General features: G+C 44.0%; 1 protein-coding gene across 2 annotated transcripts in view; it reads left to right on the plus strand.

The window, feature by feature from the left end:
* Positions 1-13,717, plus strand: part of LOC142760295 (nuclear RNA export factor 1-like) — a 49,263-nt gene that overhangs the window by 17,701 nt on the left and 17,845 nt on the right. For both annotated transcript variants that reach the window (XM_075863414.1, XM_075863415.1), the window contains exons 8-13: positions 5,212-5,300; positions 5,553-5,660; positions 9,834-9,943; positions 10,063-10,099; positions 11,262-11,330; positions 11,739-11,794. In XM_075863414.1, coding sequence (XP_075719529.1) covers positions 5,212-5,300; positions 5,553-5,660; positions 9,834-9,943; positions 10,063-10,099; positions 11,262-11,330; positions 11,739-11,794 — 469 coding nt within the window. The remainder of the gene's footprint in view (positions 1-5,211; positions 5,301-5,552; positions 5,661-9,833; positions 9,944-10,062; positions 10,100-11,261; positions 11,331-11,738; positions 11,795-13,717) is intronic.

The raw sequence follows: 13,717 nt of genomic DNA on the forward strand, positions 1-13,717 counted from the left end.
TGTGGGCGCTATATGACGGGATTATGGGAGTATGTATAGTAATATTGTGTGGGCGCTATATGACGGGATTATGGGAGTATGTATAGTAATATTGTGTGGGCGCTATATGACGGGATTATGGGAGTATGTATAGTAATATTGTGTGGGCGCTATATGACGGGATTATGGGAGTATGTATGGTAATATTGTGTGGGCACTATATGACGGGATTATGGGAGTATGTATAGTAATATTGTGTGGGCGCTATATGATGGGATTATGGGAGTATGTATAGTAATATTGTGTGGGCACTATATGATGGGATTATGGGAGTATGTATAGTAATATTGTGTGGGCACTATATGACGGGATTATGGGAATATGTATAGTAACATTGTGTGGGCACTATATGACGGGATTATGGGAGTATGTATAGTAATATTGTGTGGGCGCTATATGATGGGATTATGGGAGTATGTATAGTAATATTGTGTGGGCGCTATATGACGGGATTATGGGAGTATGTATAGTAACATTGTGTGGGCGCTATATGACGGGATTATGGGAGTATGTATAGTAACATTGTGTGGGCGCTATATGACGGGATTATGGGAGTATGTATAGTAACATTGTGTGGGCGCTATATGACGGGATTATGGGAGTATGTATAGTAATATTGTGTGGGCGCTATATGACGGGATTATGGGAGTATGTATAGTAATATTGTGTGGGCGCTATATGACGGGATTATGGGAGTATGTATAGTAATATTGTGTGGGCGCTATATGACGGGATTATGGGAGTATGTATAGTAATATTGTGTGGGCGCTATATGACGGGATTATGGGAGTATGTATAGTAATATTGTGTGGGCGCTATATGACGGGATTATGGGAGTATGTATAGTAACATTGTGTGGGCGCTATATGACGGGATTATGGGAGTATGTATAGTATTATTGTGTGGGCGCTATACGATGGGATTATGGGAGTATGTATAGTAATATTGTGTGGGCACTATATGACGGGATTATGGGAGTATGTATAGTAATATTGTGTGGGCACTATATGACGGGATTATGGGAGTATGTATAGTAATATTGTGTGGGCGCTATATGACGGGATTATGGGAGTATGTATAGTAATATTGTGTGGGCGCTATATGACGGGATTATGGGAGTATGTATAGTAATATTGTGTGGCCGCTATATGACGGGATTATGGGAGTATGTATAGTAATATTGTGTGGGCGCTATATGACGGGATTATGGGAGTATGTATAGTAATATTGTGTGGGCGCTATATGACGGGATTATGGGAGTATGTATAGTAATATTGTGTGGGCGCTATATGACGGGATTATGGGAGTATGTATAGTAATATTGTGTGGGCGCTATATGACGGGATTATGGGAGTATGTATAGTAATATTGTGTGGGCACTATATGACGGGATTATGGGAGTATGTATAGTAATATTGTGTGGGCACTATATGACGGGATTATGGGAGTATGTATGGTAATATTGTGTGGGCGCTATATGACGGGATTATGGGAGTATGTATAGTAATATTGTGTGGGCGCTATATGATGGGATTATGGGAGTATGTATAGTAATATTGTGTGGGCACTATATGATGGGATTATGGGAGTATGTATAGTAATATTGTGTGGGCACTATATGACGGGATTATGGGAATATGTATAGTAACATTGTGTGGGCACTATATGACGGGATTATGGGAGTATGTATAGTAATATTGTGTGGGCGCTATATGATGGGATTATGGGAGTATGTATAGTAATATTGTGTGGGCGCTATATGACGGGATTATGGGAGTATGTATAGTAACATTGTGTGGGCGCTATATGACGGGATTATGGGAGTATGTATAATAACATTGTGTGGGCGCTATATGACGGGATTATGGGAGTATGTATAGTAACATTGTGTGGGCGCTATATGACGGGATTATGGGAGTATGTATAGTAATATTGTGTGGGCGCTATATGACGGGATTATGGGAGTATGTATAGTAATATTGTGTGGGCGCTATATGACGGGATTATGGGAGTATGTATAGTAATATTGTGTGGGCGCTATATGACGGGATTATGGGAGTATGTATAGTAATATTGTGTGGGCGCTATATGACGGGATTATGGGAGTATGTATAGTAATATTGTGTGGGCGCTATATGACGGGATTATGGGAGTATGTATAGTAACATTGTGTGGGCGCTATATGACGGGATTATGGGAGTATGTATAGTAACATTGTGTGGGCACTATATGACGGGATTATGGGAGTATGTATAGTAATATTGTGTGGGCACTATATGACGGGATTATGGGAGTATGTATAGTAATATTGTGTGGGCGCTATATGACGGGATTATGGGAGTATGTATAGTAATATTGTGTGGGCGCTATATGACGGGATTATGGGAGTATGTATAGTAATATTGTGTGGGCGCTATATGACGGGATTATGGGAGTATGTATAGTAATATTGTGTGGGCACTATATGACGGGATTATGGGAGTATGTATAGTAATATTGTGTGGGCACTATATGATGGGATTATGGGTGTATGTATAGTAATATTGTGTGGGCGCTATATGATGGGATTATGGGAGTATGTATAGTAATATTGTGTGGGCGCTATATGATGGGATTATGGGAGTATGTATAGTAATATTGTGTGGGCGCTATATGACGGGATTATGGGAGTATGTATAGTAATATTGTGTGGGCGCTATATGATGGGATTATGGGAGTATGTATAGTAATATTGTGTGGGCATTATATGACGGGATTATGGGTGTATTGTATAGTAATATTGTGTGGGCACTATATGACGGGATTATGGGAGTATGTATAGTAATATTGTGTGGGCGCTATATGACGGGATTATGGGAGTATGTATAGTAATATTGTGTGGGCGCTATATGATGGGATTATGGGAGTATGTATAGTAATATTGTGTGGGCGCTATATGACGGGATTATGGGAGTATGTATAGTAACATTGTGTGGGCGCTATATGACGGGATTATGGGAGTATGTATAGTAACATTGTGTGGGCACTATATGACGGGATTATGGGAGTATGTATAGTAATATTGTGTGGGCACTATATGACGGGATTATGGGAGTATGTATAGTAATATTGTGTGGGCACTATATGACGGGATTATGGGAGTATGTATAGTAATATTGTGTGGGCACTATATGACGGGATTATGGGAGTATGTATAGTAATATTGTGTGGGCGCTATATGACGGGATTATGGGAGTATGTATAGTAATATTGTGTGGGCACTATATGATGGGATTATGGGAGTATGTATAGTAATATTGTGTGGGCACTATATGACAGGATTATGGGAGTATGTATAGTAATATTGTGTGGGCGCTATATGATGGGATTATGGGTGTATGTATAGTAATATTGTGTGGGCGCTATATGATGGGATTATGGGAGTATGTATAGTAATATTGTGTGGGCGCTATATAACGGGATTATGGGAGTATGTATAGTAATATTGTGTGGGCGCTATATGACGGGATTATGGGAGTATGTATAGTAATATTGTGTGGGCACTATATGACGGGATTATGGGAGTATGTATAGTAATATTGTGTGGGCACTATATGACGGGATTATGGGTGTATTGTATAGTAATATTGTGTGGGCACTATATGACGGGATTATGGGAGTATGTATAGTAATATTGTGTGGGCGCTATATGATGGGATTATGGGTGTATGTATAGTAATATTGTGTGGGCGCTATATGACGGGATTATGGGAGTATGTATAGTAATATTGTGTGGGCACTATATGACGGGATTATGGGAGTATGTATAGTAATATTGTGTGGGCACTATATGACGGGATTATGGGAGTATGTATAGTAATATTGTGTGGGCGCTATATGATGGGATTATGGGAGTATGTATAGTAATATTGTGTGGGCACTATATGACGGGATTATGGGAGTATGTATAGTAATATTGTGTGGGCACTATATGACGGGATTATGGGTGTATTGTATAGTAATATTGTGTGGGCACTATATGACGGGATTATGGGAGTATGTATAGTAATATTGTGTGGGCGCTATATGATGGGATTATGGGTGTATGTATAGTAATATTGTGTGGGCGCTATATGACGGGATTATGGGAGTATGTATAGTAATATTGTGTGGGCACTATATGACGGGATTATGGGAGTATGTATAGTAATATTGTGTGGGCACTATATGACGGGATTATGGGAGTATGTATAGTAATATTGTGTGGGCGCTATATGATGGGATTATGGGAGTATGTATAGTAATATTGTGTGGGCACTATATGACGGGATTATGGGAGTATGTATAGTAATATTGTGTGGGCACTATATGACGGGATTATGGGTGTATTGTATAGTAATATTGTGTGGGCACTATATTGCATATCTTTATACAGCTCTTGAAATTACAAGAAAAAGTGAGTAATAATGGGGGCCAGGGCCCCAATTCTCTTTAAAACCGGTCCTGCAGGACCCCTAGAGAGAGTTTGGGTAAGGGTCAGGCAATTATGACCTCAATCAAAATCATGATTAATGAACGATTATTTAGACCACGCCCCCTATTTGCATTCTACTCCACTGAATTAATATTTATCTGTATACTATATGTAATCTACCCCCTCACAGTATAATGCCCCCATAGTGCTCCCCACACATCTGCCCCCTGTAGTGCCTGATAATAATAATAATAATACACATACTCCCCTAACCCCGTTCCAACGACGAGTGGAGGAGATCCCTCCGCTCCTCCGGTCTCTGCAGCTCGGCGCAGACAGGCGCGATGACATCACTGCCTCTTGTCCAGCGATACATAGTGAATGCTGGAGCAGGGACCTTACGGCTCCCTGCTCCACCATTGGATTCAGCTGTATCTGCGTCCTGAAGATGTAGTTTAAACTGGGAAAAAAACTAAACAAAACGCACAAGATGTCGATTAATTGTGATGAATTGCGGTTTTTTGTTGTTTTTTCCCCGATTCATTGCCCAGCCCTAGTTTGGGGTTCCTGTTCCCCCTCCCCCGCCTGGTCTACAGGTATACAATCACATACAGGAGGGGCTGTCAATCATCCGGTCATCCTTGCCCGTCGCTCATGTGCTGGGGTCTATACTGGATGTCAGATTATCGTGTCTCAGTCATTCGCTCTTCTCTCCACAGATTTGCTTTCCGCCAACATTTTCTTTTCCGTGAACAGCGCTTCAGCGACAGAGATTGTCTTACAGATCATTTCGGAGAATTACCCACAGGTAACGATAATAAGGACTGGATTTCACCTTTCCCATCCTTTGTTTTCTCTGGAGATAAGCGGTGCCACCGGTCCGCCTGTTTGGCTTCTGCTGAGCTGAAGGTTCATGTTAACTGTGTAACATCTATGTCCAGCCCCCGCCATACACCGCTTCTCTCCAGCGGCGTCCGTACCGCTGATTATTGCTGTTTTGCTGCTCATCTGCTTTTTAGCCCCCAGAATCCTCTTGGATATTTGCTCCTTGTTTTTGCAGCTGACGTCCTTGAATCTGAGTCACAACAAACTCTCCAAACTGACGGGATTTGTGCATCTCTTTTACCTGACCCCTCAGCTGCACAGTCTGAACCTCTCCTATAATAAGGTGCGTGGCTTCCCTGCCTGGGATTTACTGCTGCCGTGTTTGTGACATTTTCTGTTACGCAGGATATGAATGTTCTGGATATTACGCACAGCAGTTCTGGAATATGTTTTCTTAGAGGAGCAAGTTTGAGCAGTAAATGAGGGCTTTATAAAAGCTCTTACAAACAAGGGGACGTAAAAAGCTTCTCCACCTTCAGAATCAAGTTTTTTATTTTTCGTTATTTATCGTACAACGTAAGCTAATTTGAAGCAACTTTGCAAATAACCCCCATACATGTCATGTACCACACTGTGCCCCACATATAGCCCCATACATGTCATGTACCACACTGTGCCCGACATATAGCCCCATACATGTCATGTACCACACTGTGCCCCACATATAGCCCCATACATGTCATGTACCACACTGTGCCCCACATATAGCCCCATACATGTCATGTACCACACTGTGCCCCACATATAGCCCCATACATGTCATGTACCACACTGTGCCCCACATATAGCCCCATACATGTCATGTACCACACTGTGCCCCACATATAGCCCCATACATGTCATGTACCACACTGTGCCCGACATATAGCCCCATACATGTCATGTACCACACTGTGCCCCACATATAGCCCCATACATGTCATGTACCACACTGTGCCCCACATATAGCCCCATACATGTCATGTACCACACTGTGCCCCACATATAGCCCCATACATGTCATGTACCACACTGTGCCCCACATATAGCCCCATACATGTCATGTACCACACTGTGCCCCACATATAGCCCCATACATGTCATGTACCACACTGTGCCCCACATATAGCCCCATACATGTCATGTACCACACTGTGCCCGACATATAGCCCCATACATGTCATGTACCACACTGTGCCCCACATATAGCCCCATACATGTCATGTATCACACTGTGCCCGACACACAGCCCCATACATGTCATGTACCACACTGTGCCCCACATATAGCCCCATACATGTCATGTACCACACTGTGCCCCACATATAGCCCCATACATGTCATGTACCACACTGTGCCCCACATATAGCCCCATACATGTCATGTACCACACTGTGCCCCACATATAGCCCCATACATGTCATGTACCACACTGTGCCCCACATATAGCCCCATACATGTCATGTACCACACTGTGCCCCACATATAGCCCCATACATGTCATGTACCACACTGTGCCCCACATATAGCCCCATACATGTCATGTACCACACTGTGCCCGACATATAGCCCCATACATGTCATGTACCACACTGTGCCCCACATATAGCCCCATACATGTCATGTACCACACTGTGCCCCACATATAGCCCCATACATGTCATGTACCACACTGTGCCCCACATATAGCCCCATACATGTCATGTACCACACTGTGCCCCACATATAGCCCCATACATGTCATGTACCACACTGTGCCCCACATATAGCCCCATACATGTCATGTACCACACTGTGCCCCACATATAGCCCCATACATGTCATGTACCACACTGTGCCCGACATATAGCCCCATACATGTCATGTACCACACTGTGCCCCACATATAGCCCCATACATGTCATGTATCACACTGTGCCCGACACACAGCCCCATACATGTCATGTACCACACTGTGCCCCACATATAGCCCCATACATGTCATGTACCACACTGTGCCCCACATATAGCCCCATACATGTCATGTACCACACTGTGCCCCACATATAGCCCCATACATGTCATGTACCACACTGTGCCCCACATATAGCCCCATACATGTCATGTACCACACTGTGCCCCACATATAGCCCCATACATGTCATGTACCACACTGTGCCCCACATATAGCCCCATACATGTCATGTACCACACTGTGCACCACATATAGCCCCATACATGTCATGTATCACACTGTGCCCGACATATAGCCCCATACATGTCATGTACCACACTGTGCCCCACATATAGCCCCATACATGTCATGTACCACACTGTGCCCCACATATAGCCCCATACATGTCATGTACCACACTGTGCCCCACATATAGCCGCATACATGTCATGTACCACACTGTGCCCCACATATAGCCCCATACATGTCATGTACCACACTGTGCCCCACATATAGCCCCATACATGTCATGTACCACACTGTGCCCCACATATAGCCCCATACATGTCATGTATCACACTGTGCCCCACATATAGCCCCATACATGTCATGTACCACACTGTGCCCCACATATAGCCCCATACATGTCATGTACCACACTGTGCCCCACATATAGCCCCATACATGTCATGTACCACACTGTGCCCCACATATAGCCCCATACATGTCATGTACCACACTGTGCCCCACATATAGCCCCATACATGTCATGTATCACACTGTGCCCCACATATAGCCCCACACATGTCATGTATCACACTGTGCCCCACATATAGCCCCACACATGTCATGTACCACACTGTGCCCCACACATGTCATGTGCCACACTGTGCCCCACATATAGCCCCATACATGTCATGTGCCACACTGTGCCCCACATATAGCCCCATACATGTCATGTACCACACTGTGCCCCACATATAGCCCCATACATGTCATGTACCACACTGTGCCCCACATATAGCCCCATACCTGTCATGTACCACACTGTGCCCCACATATAGCCCCATACATGTCATGTATCACACTGTGCCCCACATATAGCCCCACACATGTCATGTACCACACTGTGCCCCACACATGTCATGTGCCACACTGTGCCCCACATATAGCCCCATACATGTCATGTACCACACTGTGCCCCACATATAGCCCCATACATGTCATGTACCACACTGTGCCCCACATATAGCCCCATACATGTCATGTACCACATTGTGCCCGACATATAGCCCCATACATGTCATGTACCACACTGTGCCCCACACATGTCATGTGCCACACTGTGCCCCACATATAGCCCCATACATGTCATGTACCACACTGTGCCCCACATATAGCCCCATACATGTCATGTACCACACTGTGCCCCACATATAGCCCCATACATGTCATGTACCACACTGTGCCCCACATATAGCCCCATACATGTCATGTACCACACTGTGCCCCACATATAGCCCCATACATGTCATGTACCACACTGTGCCCCACATATCGCCCCATACATGTCATGTACCACACTGTGCCCCACATATAGCCCCATACATGTCATGTACCACACTGTGCCCGACATATAGCCCCATACATGTCATGTACCACACTGTGCCCCACATATAGCCCCATACATGTCATGTACCACACTGTGCCCCACATATAGCCCCATACATGTCATGTGCCCCACATATAGCCCCATACAGGTCATGTACCACACTGTGCCCCACATATAGCCCCATACAGGTCATGTACCACACTGTGCCCGACACACAGCCCCATACATGTCATGTACCACTTCCCCACATATAGCCCCATACCTGTCATGTACCACACTGTGCCCGACATATAGCCCCATACATGTCATGTACCACACTGTGCCCGACATATAGCCCCATATATGACATTTACCACAGTGTGCCCGACACACAGCCCCATACATGTCATGTACCACACTGTGCCCCACATATAGCCCCATACATGTCATGTACCACACTGTGCCCCACATATAGCCCCATACATGTCATGTACCACACTGTGCCCGACATATAGCCCCATATATGACATTTACCACAGTGTGCCCTACATGTTTAGCTCCATACATGATATTCGTGCCGGATTTACACCGCGTAGACACAGATTGTCTGACAATTCTGGAAATTTATTTTTTTACAACTGCATTGTGCCATTCCTCCGTTATTCCTCTTGGAAATTTATGAATAAATTGACAACTGGCACGGAGATTAAGGGATTGGGATTATTTTCTGTAATGGTAGACAGAACGCAGGAGCCGGTGCTGCCCCTGTGGGATGGAATGTAATTTATGCACCTGCTTTGAGTTCTGCCCTTGTGCAGCTTTTACGGGGCTTTCCTGGAAGGGGTGCAGATGTCTCTTCTCGCTCTTTTGGCTGCTCGTGTTTGATAAATTACCAGTTCCTCGTTCTATTTTGGCGCCTCAGTAATAAATTACCGCTACTTATTCTCTTCTAGCTTTGCAAAGTTCAAGACCTGGATCTCATCCACAACCTGGAGCTGCGAGAGCTGTGGCTGGAGGGGAACCCTCTGCACGGGGCTGTGGAGAGCTACTCTGCCTATTACAGGTTACAGGGGGGGGGGGGGTCTATGATGTCACGGTTTTCTTTTATTACTTTTCTCTTATCATTTAGATTAATAAATAAATACAAATTACTGATTTTATTATTTTTTTTATTTTTTACAGATTGATAACCTATCACTTTCCTGCTGTTGAAAAACTGGTGTGTATATAAAAGTCGTCCATAGACCCTACGGCGACCCCCACTAATATGCAGGTTCAGCTCGGCCAAAACAATTTCAATAGCGTAGGAGAGATAAGTTGATTCCTGTCACCTATGGCGCTGCTGATCTCGGCCCGAAAGGCAAAACTCCAACCTTGCTTTACTCCCAATAGACATTAGATTGTCTGTGGGATTAGGCCGGCTTAAAGGGGTTTTCCTGTTTTATGTACGTAAAGCTTAATCGTATTACGAAAAGTTCTGCAACTTTCTAATATACTTTGTGTTTCAATTTCATTTTCAAGATCTCTGCTTGCTGTCCGTAAATTAAAACGTTATTTAAAGGCTGAAAACCTGTGAAGACCCAACACTTCCTACAGATGAGGGTTTGTTACAATTGTATCCAATTCAACCAATCCTCTGTTAGCTAGACTGGACTCCAGGCTGACATTTTACCTGCACTGATACATTGTAACAAACTATTAGGACAGGAGAAAGATTTGTGCTGTTGATGTATTTAGAATTGTCTAAACTGGATGCAACTGTCGCAAAATCACAGCTGTGAGAAATATTACGTTTGTATGCGTCTTCATGCTCTGGAGCTAAACAGGGTTTCCATTCACTGGCAGCAAGCAGAGATCTTGAATGTTTTAATTTATTTTTTTAGGTTTTATAGATCTCTCCTTCTAGGCTGTGGATTCCAGAATATCAATCGCAGGTATAAGGGTCTATTCACAGCCTTCCGTCAGAGGTATATACATCGGGAGGATTTTCTGACATACCTCTGACATATGTCACTGTATAGGCATACATCGTACGTTTTTTGCTGGATGCCCTTGTACTCAATAGAGTAGTTGACTACCCGCCCTATGGATGCCAAAAGGAGACACTGGCATCCGCCGGGTGAACGGGTCCCTATGAATACGGTCAGCGCATGCGCCAGGTGAACGGGTCCCTATGAATACAGTCAGCGCATGCGCCAGGTGAACGGGTCCCTATGAATACGGTCAGCGCATGCGTCGGGAGCTTTCCTGGTAGATACGTCCAACCTACGCTGCAAACGCAATGTGGATAGACCCTAATAACCCCCCCCCCCCTACACACATCTCCTCGGATTTATAATCCCCCGTATCGTATATCACGGCCGTCGTCTTCTCTATTGTAGGATGGACTGTTTTTCAAAGAGGATTTTTTTTTTGAACAAGAAGAACCAAAACCTCTCCTGCAAGCAAAGGTATTTACTTCCTTCTTCCACTTACTGTAGTTTTATATTTATAATATATTCGGTATGAAATGACGGGGGGGGGGGTCATACTCAAGACCAGGCCGTCGTCACCCTCCACTGGTGATTCAGTGACTACACTACAGTGCCCGTTGTAAATACTACACACCTTACACTGCACCATGGACGACTGAGCATGTTTTATAGAGACACTGAACCAGCAGGGAGTGATGAGGTCTTGGAGCAGTTAGAAAACCAGCAGATTTCTCGATGCTGCTTTGGTTGTGATTAGAGTATAGGACATAGTGCAACTCAAAACTAGTGTATTGTATGTAAAGCTGAGTATTTGCTAATTTTTTCAATATCCTTTATGACAGGAGCTCGGCTTAGTCTAATCCCTTCATGTCCATTTTTTCCTAGGGAAGCTTTTTAGTTAGCGAAGAAATCAAAACTTTCCTCGCAAAGTTTCTGCACCAGTAAGTAAAGTGTCTGTACATCATAATCATCAGTGGAGCATCGGATGATGATATTAATAAACGGGCAGAAAGTGTCAGAATTAAGGTTTTATTTTTATGTTCAAGTTTCTGTGAATATTAATTTCTCAATATATTTTCTTAGGGGTCGGAGCTGATTCTGATACAGAGCTCCAAATCCTTCATCCCCTGGCCAAGGAGGTAAAGGGTAACAAAACTTTCAGAAACCTTCAGACATGTCATAGTGACATGTCAGAAGTTTTGATCGGTGGGGGTCCGAGCATTGAGACCCCCACCAATCGCTAAAACGAAGCGGAAGAAGCACTCGGGTGAGCGCTGAGCCGCTTTGTTTCTGATCATATTTTTTTGGAAAGCCGAGCGGTTGGTGTACGGGCTCATAGACTTTCTATTGAGTTCGTGCACACGTTACCTCGGCTTTCCGAGAAAAGCCGTTCAGAAACCAAGCGGTTCGGCACTCACACGAGCTCTTCTGCCGCTTCGTTTTAGCGATCGGTGGGGGTCTCAGTGCTCTGACCACCACCGATCAAAACTTCTGACATGTCACTACGACATGTCAGAAGTTTGTTGAATGTTTAGTTACCCTTTAAATCATACAATTCTGGCTGTTGACAGCCACCACTAGGGGGAGCTCACTGCATACGAATTTATACAGCTCCCATTGAACTCCATTATTAACCCGTTAGTGACCGGCCCATAGTCTTTTTACGTCGGTCACTAACGGGCCTTATTCCGATGCCATAGACTTCTTACGTCGCAGCATCGGAATAAGTAAACAGAGCAGGGAGCTGTCAAATCTCCCTGCTAGAGGCAGCTGAGGGCTGGGGGCGTCCCTGCTCCGCCGAGTGAGATCGATATTAGTATCGATCTCACCCGTTTAACCCCTCAGATGCGGTGCTCAATAGCGAGCACCGCATCAGAGTTGTTTTAGAGAGAGGGAGGGAGCTCCCTCTCTCCCCCACCGACACCCGGCGATACGATCGCCGAGTGTCTGTGTCTCCCATGGCAGCCGGGGGTCTAATAAAGGCCCCCAGGTCTGCCTGTCATGAATGCCTGCTAGATCATGCCGCAGGCATGACCTAGCAGATGCCTGTCCGTGTTAAACGGACAGGCAGTAATACACTGCAATACAGAAGTATTGCAGTGTATTATAAATGCGATCGGACCATCGCATAGTGAAGTCCCCTAGTGGGACTAGTAAAAAAGTGGAAAAAAAAGTTGAATAAAGTTAATAAAAAATAAATGTGAAAAAAATGAAAAACCCAGCTTTTCCCCTTACAAAATGCTTTACTATTAAAAAACCAAAATAAAGTAAAAAAGTTACACATATTTGGTATCGCCGCGTCCGTAACGACCCCGACTATAAAGCTGTTACATTATTTAACCCGCACGGTGAACGCCGTAAAAAATGAAATAAAAAACGACGGAAAAATTGCTGTTTTCTGTGAATCTTGACTTTAAAAATATTGATTAAAAAGTGATCAGAAAGTCGCATCTACTCCAAAATGGTTCCGATAAAAACTACAAGTCGTCCCGCAAAAAAAAAAGCCCTCCTACAACCGCATCGGCGAAAAAATAAAAAAGTTACGGCTCTTCAAATATGGAGACACAAAAACAAATAATTTTGAAAAAAAAGCGTTTTACTGTGTAAAAGAAGTAAAACATACAAAAACTATACAAATTTGGTGTCGTTGCAATCGTAACAACCCGCTGAATAAAGTTATTGTGTTATTTATATCACACGGTGAACGGCGTAGATTTAAGACGCGAAAAAGAGTGGCGAAATTTCAGATTTTTTTCTATCCCCCCCCCCCCCAAAAAAAGTTAATCAATAAATTCTATGTACCTCAAAATGGTGCTATTAAAAAATACAAGTTGTCCCGCAAAAAACAAGACCTTCTACAGCTG

This window comes from Rhinoderma darwinii, chromosome 4 (assembly GCF_050947455.1).
Source record: "Rhinoderma darwinii isolate aRhiDar2 chromosome 4, aRhiDar2.hap1, whole genome shotgun sequence".
NCBI lineage: Eukaryota > Metazoa > Chordata > Amphibia > Anura > Rhinodermatidae > Rhinoderma > Rhinoderma darwinii.